This window comes from Ovis canadensis, chromosome 19 (genome assembly GCF_042477335.2).
Source record: "Ovis canadensis isolate MfBH-ARS-UI-01 breed Bighorn chromosome 19, ARS-UI_OviCan_v2, whole genome shotgun sequence".
Taxonomy (NCBI): domain Eukaryota; kingdom Metazoa; phylum Chordata; class Mammalia; order Artiodactyla; family Bovidae; genus Ovis; species Ovis canadensis.
In genome coordinates this window covers 70,831,264-70,846,642 of record NC_091263.1, presented here as the reverse complement: position 1 = coordinate 70,846,642, position 15,379 = coordinate 70,831,264, and the positions used below count along the sequence as shown (strand labels likewise).

The window sequence follows — 15,379 nt, the reverse complement described above, 5'->3', positions numbered from 1 at the left end:
TGGGGAAAAAGGTGTGCTTTAGACTTGATGACACGTGGTTCTTTGTGAGTGTGTCTGAGCCTTGCCTTCCTACAGGGTGGTCATTTTATGACGGCAGGGAGGGACTGATTTTGTCATCTTGTAGCTGTTAGTTCTTAACATGGAAGAGGCACTTGATAAATACCGGATTAATTGGAGGAAGTAATGATATTTCAGTAAATGATCTGTGGATTTTCTGGCCCTCACACATTCATTTGCGGAGCCTTCATGGTTTCGTGATGAGATAGTGCCCCCCACTGTTGACCCTTGGAATCGAGTCTGGCGTCTGGCTTCTGGACAAGTGGTAAGTGGGCTACAACCTTGGCCGCCAAGTGAATTGCGACGGAAGGTGTGGGGACTGAATGGAATCTGCAACCAAACGCAATTCTTAGCTGCTATTTTTCTTCCTCCTACGCAAGCCGTGCTTCGTAATGGACATAGCATTTGCTTTCCTGGCTGATAGCCAGCCTCGTCATCTTGGCTCCTAATTGTCCGTTTGCCTTGTCTTGTCTCCTGTTTAGTGTATATGACCTCGCGTTCAAGCCCGATGGAGCCCAGCTGATCGTGGCTGCGGGAAGCAGATTACTGGTAGGATTTTGTCTGCATTTCCTTTTTAAGCGCTTTTTTCCCCTCTCCCTAGTGTAAGTGCTCTGAAATTTGACCCGGTTTTTAAGATAAAAAAGGCAAGGGCGGAAAAACCAGTCATTACTTTTTAATAGGGAAGGAAATGGGCTATTTAAAACAGGTAGGTAAACTGTCTGTCAGCTAGGAACCTGTGAACAATACCTCCTTTGGAGTCATTAATCTTTCCCTTTTTACTTTGTGACACCATGAACGGGTTGAAAAATAATTAATCAAAATGCCTTTGAAACAGAGCCATTTGTCAGTTCACATTTGTGTCGCCCTGAAAAAATTCAAACAACAGGACTGAAGGGGCTCCCTCCATGAAAAGCCAGACAGCCTGACCCCAATTTTTAGGCACAGGCCCTTCCTAAAGAGTTCCATATGGATGTTGTCCTATTTTTCATATTTTCAAAGAATATAAGCTCCTACTGGAAGCTGTCCCAGTGTATAAAAGTCGTTTTCAGAGAACACTTTATGTTTGACCTGAGCACCTTTGCCTGCTCGCCCCTTCCTCCTGTGTAAGTCCACTTCCTCTCACTCTCGTCTCTAGATGTGCAGACAGCCTGCTTTCCACTGTCCGCGGGGAAACCATATAATCTTAAAGCCCTGAGTCAGTTGTTCCACAGACGACTTCTCTCCAGGGTAAACAGTCCAAATCCTTTTAGGTTTTTCCAATAGGTTATCTTCTCCAACACAGATCCTTTCTGGAGGGTCTTGCCTTTATTTCCCAGACGGTGTGTTTTTTCAGTCTCCACAAAATTTATAGATGTCACATGCTGTAAAATTCTACGTCCATGTTACAGCTGGGCTTTAGAACACTCCCTCCCACTTGCAGACCCCGGGTCCAGGTCTGTGACTCTCAGACTCTCGATAGCAAGCGTGGAATGCCTCTGTGATATCAGCGGTGGGGGCAGGGTTGCACTGGCGTTTCTTCCTGCTCGCACTGGGCTCTCTGTGCTGGCTTTCTCTGGGAGGGTCTAGCTTGATTGGTCGCAGATCCAGATTCACGCAGGGGAGTGAACCTTGCAGGGAAGTTCCATGGACTGAACTTTTGTTTCTCGAGCATTAATGGTACATTCCCAGCCACATAACGTGCAGAATCGTGGCCTCTACTTGTTGGGTTTCCCAACTTTCACAGTCAGTCTGGTTTTTCAATGTATTTTTTACTTGGTACAAACTGAGAATATTGACACATGTTTTGGTATGAAAATAAAAATAGCAGCAGCGACCTGCAGGAATTCTGACTCGCGGGTGCCATGTGGGTAATCTGTAGCTTCGTCTCTTCCTTGCCAGGTTTACGACACGTCTGATGGCACCTTGCTTCAACCCCTAAAGGGACACAAGGACACGGTGTACTGTGTGGCGTACGCGAAGGACGGTAAGCGGCTACTCGGCTTCAGTCTCTGTCCTGGCCTCACAGTCACTCGTCTCTCTCCTTGGCTGTGCCCACATTGTTAGTGAGCTCAAGCACCACTTCCGGTTTTGGAAGACAGTCAGTCTCTTAGACTTCAGTCATTCAGCTTAATTCCGTCATTTAAGTATTTATTGAGGCCCGTCTGTGGGCCAAGTATTGTTCTAGCTGCTTGAGATACTTCAGAGACCAAAACAAAGATCCCTGCCCTTGTGCGACTCATGTCTGTGTTGTGGGAGGGGAAGGGGAGAGAGTATGAGGAAAGACATACAATGAATGTACTAAGTAAGTAGATTAAACAGTATGCTGGAAGGTCGTGAGTGTCAGGAAGAAGAAAAAGGGCACAACAAGAGGGCTTGAGAGTGCTGGGCGGGTCAGGGCGCTGGGTGCAGGATGGGGCAGGGTAGTCAGGATGGCTTGTTGAGATGGGGACCAGTAAGCAAAGATTGAAGGTGGGGAGCTAGGGAAGTAAGGACAGCTAGTGCCAGGGGGAGGGGAGCTCCTCGTAGAGGAAACGGCCATTGCAGAGGTCCTCAGGTGGCTGTGCCTTCCTGGGGCTGGGAGAGAACGTTGGTGGGGAGCAGTAGGGGACGAGGGCAGAGAGGTAACAGGCGTGGGCTGGCTGGTTAACGTGGGCTGCTGCAGAATTTTGATCCTCACTGAAAATGGGGAACCATTTCTCTGAGCAGAGGATAAATCTGATCTGATTTCTGTTTTCAATCTTGGGAGCAGCCTGCAGGGGGTGAGGGTGGAGGAGGACGAGTGAAGGATCATCATCTTGTCATCCGGGCAGATTTTATCACACGGGTGATGGCGGCTCAGATCTCTGTGGAAGCAGAGGAGGTGGTGAGGAGTGGATAGAGCTGGGAGGCAGAGCCAGTAGGATTGGCTGACAGTTGCATGTGGGGTGTGAAGGAAGGAGTCGGGGTGACTCCCAGGTTTTTGACCCGAGGGAATAAAAGGATGGAGTTGCCCTGCACTGAGATGAGGAAGGCTGCAACTTACTGTGAGAGGTCAGGAGTTCAGTTTCAGACACACTGAATTTGGAGACAGTTGATGCTGTAGGGAGGAGAGTGGGAAATGCCGAAGCAGCGTGGTTGAGTGAGAGGAGGAGAGGAGATCCAGGGCAGAGATGGGCCTGGCGGGAAGCTGGGGGCTGCCCCTGCAGGTCCTGGCAACGGAATTCTGTCCCATCCTTTCAGTGAAGCAGGAAGCAGAAACATCTGAGAGCGAGGATGGGGAAGGAGGTGTCTGAGAGTTGAGGGCAAAGGAAGAAAGTCAGTCACCACCTGCCCAGGGGGCTGAGTAAATGGCCCCAGGATGTGTCGTGAGACCCCAGCTACACGAAAGGCCCGCCCGAAGCTGGTGATCGTGGATTGAAAGGGAACTCAGCAGTGTGATGATGTTTTTTTCTCCGTCACTTAGAGCTGCATAGATACGGGACGGGCAGAGCAAGTGGAGAAGGGGTTTAACCAGAGTGGTAGGTTTACAGGCTCCTCTTGAAGATGAAGTGCGAGGGCAGGGGCAGAGGATGTATGCACACAAGTGATTATCTACATTGACCTTGAACTGTTGCTGAGTCATGAGGGGAGAGAGGACCACAGGGCTGAGGGGCAGTGGAGAGGGAGGTTCTAGGGGAGTTGTAGGGTCATTGGAGTTAGGGCACCAGGTGGGGTGAGGAAGAAGAGAGATGGCCATCACACCGGCTGCGTGAAACTGATGTTGGGAGTTAAAGTAAATCCATGCTTCCCACAGCTGGGTGTCTGTGGGAGGAACATGGGCTTTGGGATAAGACAGTTCCAACCCCAAAAGCTCTGTGAGTTGGAGGTGGTGGTTGACTCTCTGAGTCTCGACTACCTCCTGTGTCATATGGCCTTAGGATTGGAGACGGGCCTCTGTGACCACTGCTGGGAAGGTGCAGGACCAGGGGCACCGTGCGGGTGGACCGCAGAGATCACTCAGGCTCCAGGGTTTTCACTTTCCTTAGGTGACGGACCTCTTTGAGAATCTGATGAAAGCTACAGACCCCTCTCAAAAATGCATCTACCGCATGCGCCCAGTGTTAGCCTGACCCAGTCCCTTCTGTTCACCTTAGACCTCCATAATGAGCGAGAAGTCACGTGTGCTTCGTCACGTGATAGCAAGTTAGTGGCAGAGACGGTGCCGGCTCTTGCCTGATAGTCAGGTGTGCTGTCCCATGGTTGTCCTGTTTTTCTTATGTGCCTAGTTGAGTTCAAGTTCTCAGTAATACCAGGGGACAACCTGTGAGGTCTCAGAATTTATGAGTCCAGGGCCTCTGGCCTTCGGCACTGTGACGGCCCTCGGGGATGTCAGAGCAAGCTCCGCGATCAGGGGCATTTTTCAGCGTTTTGCAAAGTCCTGCCACACATGTCATCTCACTTGGCCTCCCAGTAGCCTCTGAAGCAGGTAGGGAAGGGGTGAGAAAATAGGCTTGGAGCCCATTCCAGTATTCTTGCCTAGAGAAGCCTGTGGACAGAGGAGCCTGGCAGGCCATGGTCCACAGGATCACAAAGAGTCAGACTCGACTGAAGCGACTTAGCACATTACAGGAGACTTGACAGAGCCAGGCCTGACCTGGGTCCTCTGACTGCAGAGCCCACATTCTTCCCAGTGCCTTATGCCGCCCCTCATAACACTGAGTAGTGGTAACAAAGTCCCTCCCCCTTGGATCTAGAAATAAGGATACACTGAATTATGGTTTTGCTGTTTAAAACATGATGACTTTGCTTGTTTCTGATTTCTGTCTTTTATTATTAAGTTTACTAAATACTTAATAAGCAGCCATGAAACAGAAGTGTGTTAAGAACTAGTTTTTTAAGGAAAGTGATACAAGACGATGTGAGGAGATAATAGTGATAATGGTAGCTGATCTTGTTCAACATTGATCCCAGGCCAGCCCCAGTCCTAAGCACTGTAATCTCATTGTGTCCTCACAATAGCTGAGAGGTAAACACTGTTGTTGCTTCCGCTTTTCCGATGAGGAAACGAGGGCCTGGGGATGCTCAGTGGCTCCTGGCGCTCCCGCAGCTGGCGGGTGACGTCACGGGGAATTCCCACTCAGACTGAGCCCGGAGCCCACTCTCTCCCTGCCCTGCTGCCTGCCGGGGTCAGGGAGCAGTGACAGGAAGAAGAAACAGGAGCAGCTTCTCTGGCTTAGTGTTTGCAGTGGTGCCACCCAGCCAAAGTAGGGTGAGAGTGAAAGCCTCACCCGGCCCTCATTTGTTTGAAGCCTTTCCTTGGGACAGAGAGCAGGGTCTTAATGTGGCTCCGAAGCCCTGAGATCCCACCACCACCCACCTCGCCCTTTCCCGTGACGTTCCAGGCTGGCTGCGCTCAGCCCTCCAGAGGTGCGGTGTCTTCCTGCCTCAGGGCCTTTGCACGTCTGTTTGACCCATATGGATGGGCCTTTCCGCTGTTTGCACCTGGCTAAACTTTGCTCAACCTTCAGGTCTATTTTGTTTTTCCTAATAATTCTATTTATTTTTGCCTGTGCAAAATAAATAAAGGTCTTTGTTGCCCTGTGGGCTTAGTTGCCCTGTGGCATGTGTGATCTTCCCAGATCAGGGATTGAACCCATGTCTCCTGCATTGCAGGCAGATTCTTATCCAGTGAACCATCAGGGGACACCCTCAGCCTCCAGGTCTTAATGAATGATCCCCTTCTCAGAGAAACCTCCATCACCGAAATGAGGTCCCCATGTATTCTCTTTCATAGAGCTGCTTTTTTTCTCTCCACATTGTGTTTGAATTTGATTAATTTAATTTAATGCCTGCTTTACCCAACAGACAAACTCTGTGAAGGTAGGGATCACGTATGCTTTAATCAGGACTTAATTCTGAGCATAGGGCATGGTGCTGGCTTGCGACCGGCTCTCCGTACATCTCCGTTAGTGCCAGACAGAACTGGGAATGAACTCAAACTTCCTGACTCCAAAGCGCTGCCACCCAGCACTGATAACAAGGGTTGCAGAAGCAACTGATACTTCCTAGGGGCCTGAAAGAAGCAGCTTTCTAAGAAACACTGTCTGCAAAATGCTGGTCTAAAACAAGTGAAATTTATTTTCTTTTTAAAACCACTTTCAGGCAAACGCTTTGCTTCTGGATCAGCTGACAAAAGCGTTATAATCTGGACGTCAAAATTGGAAGGCATTCTGAAGTACACGTAAGTGATTGTTTAGGCACATGGTCTTATGAGTTGGCCTGTTATTGAGGGACGGGGCACAAGCCCCTTAGAAAAGAGGGCAGGAAGGACTTTTTTCCGCGTGACGGCAGTTCAGTTGTGGGGCTGTGTGCGGAGGAGGTCGGGGAGTGAGGGAGGGAGGGAGCAGTCTGGAGCGCGGCTGGCGCTGGCTGGTGTCTCCGTGCAGTTCAGTTTGCTTTGTCTGATGTCACACGTTCTACCCCCGCCGCCGCCGCCCCCCTCCAGTGTCCCCACCTCAGGGAAGAGCCTCACATCCACCCGGGGTGGCCAGCCCGAAACCTGGGCTCTGTGTGCTCCAGGCCCCTCTCTGTGCCGAGGCTCTGCTCATCCCCTGCAGATCTCAGACATGGCTTCTTCTGGAAGCCCTCCCTGCCCCGCTAGCCTCGGTCGGGTCTCCTTCAGGGCGTTTCTTACAGCTGGACTTTTATTTTGGGGGTGCTGTGTGGCATGCGGGATCTTAGTTCCCTGACTGTGCCCCCTGCAGTGGAAGCGTGGAGTGCTAACTGCTGGACCGCCAGGGAAGCCCCTCACGGCTGTAGTTTTGCACTTACTCTGATGACAGAGTCCTCCCATCAGCCTGGAACCTCCGTGGGGGCAGACACTGCCTGTGTTTAGTTCACCGTGTGTCTCTGGTGCCTGGCGCCTTGCCCGGCCCATTGTAGGTACTCGACAAATGATGGTTTTCTTTTGAATTGTGGTGAAATACACATAACATGCAATTTGCCATCCTGAGCATGTTTAAGTGTGCAGGTCAGTATTGCTAAGTGAGTCCATCCATGTTGCTGTGCGGCGAACCTCCGGGCCTCTCTTCATCTCACAAAACTGAAACTCCTCCCCTAAAAACAGCCACCTCCAGCCCCCTTCCCAGCCCTAGGCACCACAGTTCTACTGTCTGTGAGTCTGACTGCTCTGGGTGCCTCATATCCGTGGAGTCCTGCAGTATTTGTTCTTTGGTGACTGGTTCATTTCACCGAGCGTAACGTCCTCAAGGCTTAGCTGTGTTGTAGCACATGTCAGAATCCCCGTACGTTTTGCTGCTGAATGACATCCTAGTGTGTCTACAGACCATATTTTGTTTATCCATTCATCTGTTGCTGATGGGCCTTTGGGTTGCTTCCACCTCTTGGCTGGTTGGAATAATGCTGCTGTGAACATGTGTGTACAGATCAACATTTGGATGAATGAATAAATGACTGAACGAGGTCACAAGTCAAGTATGGCTCACAAGTGGAGTAAGCCTGAAGCTGAGGTGCCACACGTGGGACGCGCCTCCCTCAGCCTTCACGGTCATCTCAGATGTTTCCAGGTCTTGGTCTATAATAGTGTCTTCACTGTACCTCCATCCTGTGTGAATGAATGTATTTCCAGGCCTCCACAAAGCCTAAGAGGAATGGCCGTTAATGCGGCGCTTCCAGTGCGCCTGGCTGGGTGCCTTCCGTCCTCTTCCCAGCTGGTATACGAGAGCTGTTCAGCGCGTTTATCTTGGAGGAGGTGGCCAGTCTGGTGGGTGGGTAACATGTAGAGAGGAAGATGGTGGCTGAGAGGCAAGCCAGGAGGGGGCGTTCACCCCTGTGCTTTGCACTGGTCACTTGCAGTAGAGCTCGCTGTGCGGAGTTAGGCTGTCTGCGGGCCCGTCATTACAGGCTTCTGCTGGAGCCGCTGAAGTGTTTGTGGTCTGCCGTGTAATCGTCTCCGGTTGTTTACTTCCCAGGCACAATGACTCCATCCAGTGTGTCTCCTACAACCCCGTCACCCACCAGCTGGCATCCTGTTCCTCCAGCGACATCGGTAGGTTTGGGTTCCCAGTGTCTTGTCCTGGAATGACTGGAAATTGGCAAAAAGTGCTGAAATCCGTCCAAAATGTGGTGATGAGTCAGTGCGCCTCCTCTTCCCTTCCCTTCACTGGCTGAGGGGAGGCTGAGAATTGTCCTTTACATTGTGTAGGAACCAAGGGAGTGAATGAGGCCATTGAGTCTGATCAGAAATGGGTGGGTAAGACAGCAATTTGGGAGAAGCCCTGGGGAGGGAGGTGGGGAGAGGACCGGGAGAGCCCCGGCGTGACTGACGTTGCTGCCTCTGAGAGGGGACTGTGCAGTTGTCCCCACCTCCGTGTCCCCAGCACCCGTGTGCAGTGTGCCCCCCTTTGCTCATCCCGTGGTTGTGGCTGTCCTCCCCAAGGAGCACACCCGCCCCACACTCGGCACTGGTAGGGTCCCGGCATGGAGCAGAGGCTGGGAGAGCGGGCGGAGGCCTGCAGGCTCCCTGTTCAAGGTCCAGTCTGGCTTTCAGTTCATCGGTTCTGTTTTTCTTGCTGGGAGATAGTGGGTACACAGAGCAGAACTCGAGATCTGACTCCTCTGTTTCCCTTCCTGACCTAAAGTGAACGCGTTCCTTCTGTCCACTGACAAGAGTTCAGAGGTTCAAAAGAGAGGGTGTGATTGAAAGCACGTTGTGTACATAAAAGGGGGAGAGACTGTCATTGATGAAAAACTTAGCATTTTCTCCATGTGAGGCACTGGTCTGGGTGCTTGCTTTGGGGGTGAAAGAGACAAAGTAGAAATCCTGCCCTCAAAGAGCTTGTGGTCAGGGGCAGGTAGAGAGGTCGAATTTGTAAACATGCACCGTGAAGTAGTAATGTTTGTTGAGCGTTCGTGGTGTGGTGGGCGCTGGGTGTGTGTGCTCAGTCGCTGTCATGCCTGACTCTGCCACCGCATGGACTGTAGCCCGCCAGGCTCCTCTGTCCATGGGATTGTCCAGGCAAGAAAACGGGAGTGGGGTGCCTTGTCCTCCTCCAGGGGATCTTCCTGACCCAGGGATTGAACTTGCATCTCTTACATCTCCGGCATTGGCAGGCAGATTCTTTACCACCGAGGCTCCAGGGAAGGCCAGTAGGTACTGTGCCAAGGGTTAAATGAATTCCTGTGTGAGCTCTGTGACAACTGCGGTAGCATTCTCATCCTTGCTGTGCTGATGAAACAGAACTGGGGCTCAGAGTGGTCCAGGGACGTGCCTGAGGTCACCTCGCCGGTAAGGGATGGGCCCAGGCCACGCGATTGCATCTAGCGCCTGCTCCGGACAGCACAGGAGGCCCCGGAGGGTGCGGTGGAGGGGAGATGGCTCGAGCACAGGCGGAAATGCTGGAGGAGGCCTTCCAGTGCCGGAGATGGGGGAGGCAAGTTGTTGGATGTTGCATCTTGCTCTGCAAATGTATTTCTGCCCTGGATTTTCCTTCTTGGCCGTGCTTCGTGGCCCAGACCCAGAGCAGAATTTGGTGGTGTTGCCCAGACATAGACCTATTGTGCAACACTGCGTCAGTGGCAGGAGGGAGCAAGTCAAAGGCAACCAGTATGCTGGGGACAGGGCACGGCCCAGAAAGGCTGGGGAGCAGAGGCTGGATTTTCAGGAGGCATCTTTCATTACTTTGACCACTAAGTTGTATCCTGGTTACAGTGTAATAATTATGAAAGTTGCATTTCTTTGAGTTAAACCCCTGAAAGTTTGGCTAGAAATTCACCAATGTATCTTCCTCTTTTTTTTTTTTGAAATGGTTATAGATTCACAATAAGTTGCAGTAGTTACAGATTCACAGTGAGTTGCAGAGATAGCAGAGAGGTCTCGGGTGCCCTTCCTCCTCTCTCTCCCATGGATACGTCTCATGTAACTGTCGTACAAGGTCACGACCAGGAGACTGGCCTGGCGCACTGCGTGTGTGTAGTAGTGTCACGTCATCACCTGTGTCGATGACCATCACTGTGAAGATACTCCTTTATCATCACCTCCCCCATCTCCTGCGGGCTTCCCAGGTGGCGCTAGTGGTAAAGAACCCGCCTGCCAACGCAGGAGACATAGGAGACTCCGGTTCAGTCCCTGGGTCAGGAAGATCCCCTGGAGGAGGAAATGGCACTCCTGTATTCTTGCCTGGAAAATTCCATGGATAGAGGAGCCTGGTGGGCTGTAACCCAGGGGGTCACAGAGAGTCGAACATAACTGAGTGACTAACACTTTCCCCCATCTCCTATTATAGCTAACTCCTTGTGCCGGGTAACCATTTATCTGTTCTCCATCTCTATATAAGATGGGCTCATAGAGCATATGACCTTTTGAGATTGACTTTTTAAACTCCGCATGAAACCCTGGCGATCCATCGGAGTTGTAGCGTGTGTCAATAGCTCGTTCCTCTTTGGTGCTGAGTAATATTCCCAGCACCAGTGGCAATGGACATGAACTTGGGCAAACTTTGGGAGATGGTGAGGGCCTGCTGGAGTCCGTGGGGTCGCAAAGAGTCGGACTGACTGAGTACTGAACAACAGCAATAGTCCAACCAGTCTCTCTCATATCATTTTGCATTGAAGGCTTATGGTCTCCTGAGCAGAAGTCTGTCTCTAAGCACAAGTCCAGCAGCAAGATAACCTGCTGCAGGTAAGTTAAGGGGCAGCTCTGAGGGTGGTTTTCTGTTCCCCTGCTCTTCAGACAGACTCAGAATGTGGTTGGTTCGCACAGTAGAGAAGGTCTTATGCTTCCTAGTTGCTCTGGGCCCCATGTTTCCTCTTTTCTTCTCTCGTGGTCTCCTTGATGGGAAGAACCCGTGCCTTTGGTCGTGGCGCGAAAGAGCACTGCAGGTGGCTTTTGGGCAGTTGTCTAGCAGCAGGCGTCCCAGCCTCAGGCTGTGCTCAGGGCAGACTCGGGGGATGTGAAGCTGGCCTTGTCCAGGCGGCACAGCGCTGGAGGAAGCCCAGGCTTTGACGTTAGATCTGGGTTCAGATCCAGGTTCAGCAGCTGACAGGCTCTGTGACCTCGGGAGGTTCCTCATTTGACAAACGGGGATTAAGATGCTAAAAAGAAAAGAAACTATACTAAAAAGAAATCTGATGTTTCCAGTAACATGTAACACTTCAGTATATGCAGTCATTCACTCGCAGTTTTAATTTTAAGCTACAATAAATGCTTTTTCCAAGCATCAGAATATTCTCATTTTAGAACAGAGTGGAGGTTTTTAATGAAGGGAAAGAATCAGTTGTTTGTAAAACATAGAAAAATGACAAATATATTTCCGTTTTGTATGTAAGGAAAAAAAAATGATGCTGTCTTGATGGGGCTGTTGTGAAATGCACACAAGGTAGTGAGTTGAAAGCAGGGAGCTCCTGCAGATGGTAGACGCTCTCAAAGGGTGGCTGTGCTTGCCGAGCAGCTTCTCAGCGCAGCCTCCCTTTCGTTCAGCAGCTGGTGGGCACCTGCTCGGGAGACTGGCAGTGACCAAGATGCAGGTCCTGTGCTCAGGGGGCTCTGGGGGTGGGAGGAGGCTGGCCCCACCAGCGGTGCACGCAGAGCTCAGGGCCCTTGTGGCGGTGCCGACAGAGACCATGGCGGCGAGGGGAAGGTGTTCCCACCTTCATGTCTCGCCCTCCGCTCTGGGAAGCAGCGGGACTCCCAGTGTGGCCCTGAGATGTTTGCATCAGGGCCCAGGTGCGCGTGGCCGCTGCTGCCTCATCAGGCCGTCTGAAGCAGGGCCCCAGTCTCACTGCTTTTACCTGCCGTGTTCCCTTTCCCTGCCCCACGCCCTCTGGCGATTGTCTGAACAGCTGGACAAACGACGGGCAGTACCTGGCTCTGGGGATGTTCAACGGGGTTGTCAGCATCCGCAACAAGAACGGCGAGGAGAAGGTGAAGATCGAGCGGCCAGGGGGCTCCCTCTCCCCCATCTGGTCCATCAGCTGGAACCCATCCAGGTGACCGCACCGCCGCCCTCCTCCACCTCCTGCTCCTCCACCTCCTCCTCGGTCAGGAGCTCTAGGAAGCCCTTCCTCAGGCGCTGGGTTCTTTCTCTCCTCACGAAGGCTCCCTGATTCAAAGGCTTCTCACCCCATGTGACTGATCCGTTTTGGAACCTGTTCCCGTTTCAATGGAATTTTTAAAGAGCCCATCTTGAGTTTTGGAATGCATCCCAGAAGTGTAGCTGAGCAGATGAGCTATCTAGGCCAGCCCAGAGTGTGTGTGTGTGCGTGTGTGCGTGTGTGAGTGTGAGTGTGCGTGTGTGACAGAGAGAGTGTGTATGCATGTAACACAGGAGAGCCACTTCCTTATGAATCAGTAGCTCACCTCTGTGCCATGGCTTTATTTTGGTCCTTTCCCCTTTTCAGTTCTTCCCTCCAAATCTGAACAGAACATGTGCTTTTTCACGAGCCCTTTTTGCTTTTCATGAGCCTTTTTTGCTGCCCTTGGCCCCCAAAACATCAGTATTAAGTATACATACCCCCAAAGCCTACAGTTAGTTCCACAAACAGTTGGCGTCTACCTTCTCCAGCCTTACGCACATTCTCTTTACTATGCTCATGTGATTTTGATGGGGCACTGATAGCTTTAGGTCTCCTTGTATAATCCTGTAACATTATTAAGCCACCGCTATTCCCTATAGAGTCCTCTGAAGGTAAAGGACTTAATTGTTTACCAACCCAATGTCATTTTAAAGGTGGGACCTACTTGATTTAGAAGGCTGTTTAATGTCACGGCCTTTCTGACATCAGATGATTACGCTTCTTCTTGAATACTTTGGTCCAGCCCAGGGCTGTGGCATGCATGTCTGATGCCTTCAGAGCCCATTAGCCTAGCCCAGAGTTCCTGCTGTTTGCTTTTTGTGGCCACAGATGACTCTGTGGCTTCGGGGGCCCATTTTTAATTCATGAGACGCAGGATGCCTGGTCTGCCTGGTCTGCCTGGTTGCTGTCCTCTTCCGGGCAAGGGGCAGGGGCTCCTTGACAGGTCTTGAAATTAATATCCCTAGTGCAGTTCTAGGCAATGCGATTGAACAACCCCTTACCGTCTGCAGCCGATGGGAGAATTTCTGGATGAACATAGAGATCGAGGATTCCGAGGAAGCCATTGTCAGCAGATACTTTCAGGAAATCCCTTCCACTCTGAAGTCTGCAGTGTACAGTAGTCAGGGTAGTGAGGCAGAGGAGGACGAGCCCGAGGAAGAGGACGACAGTGCCGGGGACGACAGCCTGTGAGTGTGTCCCAGGGAGCCGGAGCCCTCCCCGGAGGGGCCCGCCCCAGCCTAGACCTGCCGGCCGGCGCCTCTCTGGCGCTGCCTTCCCAAAGAGACCGGGGGTGTTGTTGCTGCAGGCTCTTCCCGCCGGGGGGAGCGCTCCCCTGAAACTCGTGTGTGGGTTAAAAGACTCTTCTTAGAGAAACTCTGGCAAATACTGAAGAGTCCAAAGGAGAAAGTTCAACTATTCTGAAAGACCCCATCCCCAGAGGAAACCACTGTTAGCATCTTAAGTGTATTTCTCCCCAGTCTTGTATGAACCAAACCATATCCTACTCCCTTTTTGTCCACTTAGCATCATAGAGTAAACTCTTTAGAGTGGCATCTAGGGGTCCTTTGAAAAGCATGACGTTGAGCGCCTGCCTGTGTGCCCTGGCCTGGCCGCAGTGTAGTTCATCAGACACCTCCCCTCTTACTGGACACCTCTCTCAGCCTGCTCCCACACCGCACCTCACCCTGCATTTGCTAGGACACATATCAGAGAGGAGCTCCCCCGTCTTACCCACAGTCCTCACGTCAAATCCTCGTTATCCAGCCGGCCTTCCTTCTCTTCAGCCCAGATTACCTGTAGGGAAACCATTGCAGGCTGCGGTGTGAGAGCCAGGACATTCTGACTGACAAATCCTAAGCTAGATCACTTCATCCAAACTGTTCTGTGGTGCCTGGGCTTCCTTGGGAAAAGAAGGTGGGAGATGGGGGACCAGGAAGGGAGGAGAGGGTGGGCTTCACTTCCCAGCCTGTGTTCAGCCAGAGCGGACCCTTTAGTTACTAACACAAGCTTTTGTTTTGGTGAAGAGTCCCACTGCCCAGGGTTTGGCGGGGGGTGGTAAAAGGGGGAGAAAGAAGGTTGGAAACCAGCCATCCAGCTCGTGGAGGCTGAACCTGGCCCAGAGCTGTACGAGGTCTCCCCAGGAGATGTGTTGTGTTTGGATGTCAGTGCCGTTCACACAGAGTTCACCCGTGGGTCCCTCCGCCCCCCCTCCATCATTGTCTTTGTCCCCTTGGCTATCGACTAGAGCCTGCGTGAGCTGCCATCTGGTCACCCTTGCCCAGGTTTGCTCACAGGGCTGCACCGCGCTTTGGCTGAGTGTCTCATGGTGCTGTCAGATGACCCCAAGGCCCTGGGCTCGAAACGCTGGAGTTAACGGAGAGGCGGCAACGTTCGGTGGGTTCAGGCCAGCACCCGAGGGCTGGGAACCTCTCTCTCTTGAACTCGACTCCTGAGTAGCCCTATCCGCAGCCCTGGCTGAGGAGGTTTCTCCTGTGCAGCTCCTGCAGCTGCAATTCCAGGACGCTGATGCTGATGGCAGTTGGTTTCAGAGACGGGCTGGTTGTAGCGAGCTGCCATTCTTTCCCGTTAGATCCAATCAGAAACCATTCCACCTGCGCAAGAACCCCAACTGCAAGGGAACTGAGCTTTGGGTGTTAGTTTCTTCTAGAGGAAGAGCAAGGAAGTTTCCCCTCTGTCCGTTAAAAAAAAAGTCAGACGATCCATGCCTTCCTACCACCGAAGACACGTCTCTCTGCTCCTCCCCGCCTTGTACAGTGTGTAAGAGAAAGCGCTCTCAGATCTCCAACCTCACTATCTTAGCTCTGCTCCCAGGAAGCTGTGAAACAAGGGGTCTCACCTCTTCATGGTGGCTGTGTCCCTGCACCATGAGCACCCACGTGGTGGGGCATCCTGTCGAGATACAGATCCTGGGAGGGCTGACCTCACCTTCCCCTTCCCTCTGGACTGGTTGATGGGTAGGCCCACCTCACAGCCCTCTGGCCCCTGTCCTCCTGTCCAGCACTTGGCATTCTGACCGCCTGACCAGGGCTTTCTCTTTCCTGTTGTTTGTTAAACCCTTCGGGCCACACTCACCAGCAGGCCTTGGCCCCACGTAACCTCTTTTGTTTTCTGTTGATTAGAGAGGAACGCAATGACATCCTGGCTGTAGCTGACTGGGGACAGAAGCTTTCCTTCTACCAGCTGAGTGGAAAACAGGTATGCGGTCTGTGCCAGCCCAGTGGGAGGCACCGGCTTGGTCATGCCTGTTGGTTTTAGTCTGTTTTCACGTTTG

At 52.0% G+C, this 15,379-nt stretch overlaps 1 protein-coding gene and 1 long non-coding RNA gene across 3 annotated transcripts in view; one reads left to right on the top strand and one right to left on the bottom strand.

Annotated features, from left to right (window-relative positions):
• IFT122 (intraflagellar transport 122) overlaps positions 1–15,379 on the top strand; it is a 65,932-nt gene that overhangs the window by 6,251 nt on the left and 44,302 nt on the right. Inside the window, exons 2-9 of one of the 2 annotated variants that reach the window (XM_069560972.1) lie at positions 540–606; positions 1,936–2,020; positions 6,157–6,235; positions 7,986–8,062; positions 10,627–10,693; positions 11,854–12,000; positions 13,098–13,274; positions 15,228–15,303. In XM_069560972.1, the coding sequence (XP_069417073.1) occupies positions 540–606; positions 1,936–2,020; positions 6,157–6,235; positions 7,986–8,062; positions 10,627–10,693; positions 11,854–12,000; positions 13,098–13,274; positions 15,228–15,303 (775 nt within the window). The remainder of the gene's footprint in view (positions 1–539; positions 607–1,935; positions 2,021–6,156; positions 6,236–7,985; positions 8,063–10,626; positions 10,694–11,853; positions 12,001–13,097; positions 13,275–15,227; positions 15,304–15,379) is intronic. The other variant, XM_069560971.1, reaches the window with a different exon arrangement.
• On the bottom strand, positions 11,175–15,151 carry LOC138424296 (uncharacterized). Its single transcript, XR_011250732.1, has 4 exons — positions 14,945–15,151; positions 13,819–13,881; positions 13,089–13,192; positions 11,175–12,159 (listed from the first exon to the last, which is right to left on the bottom strand). It is a non-coding gene; the product is annotated as an uncharacterized lncRNA (long non-coding RNA).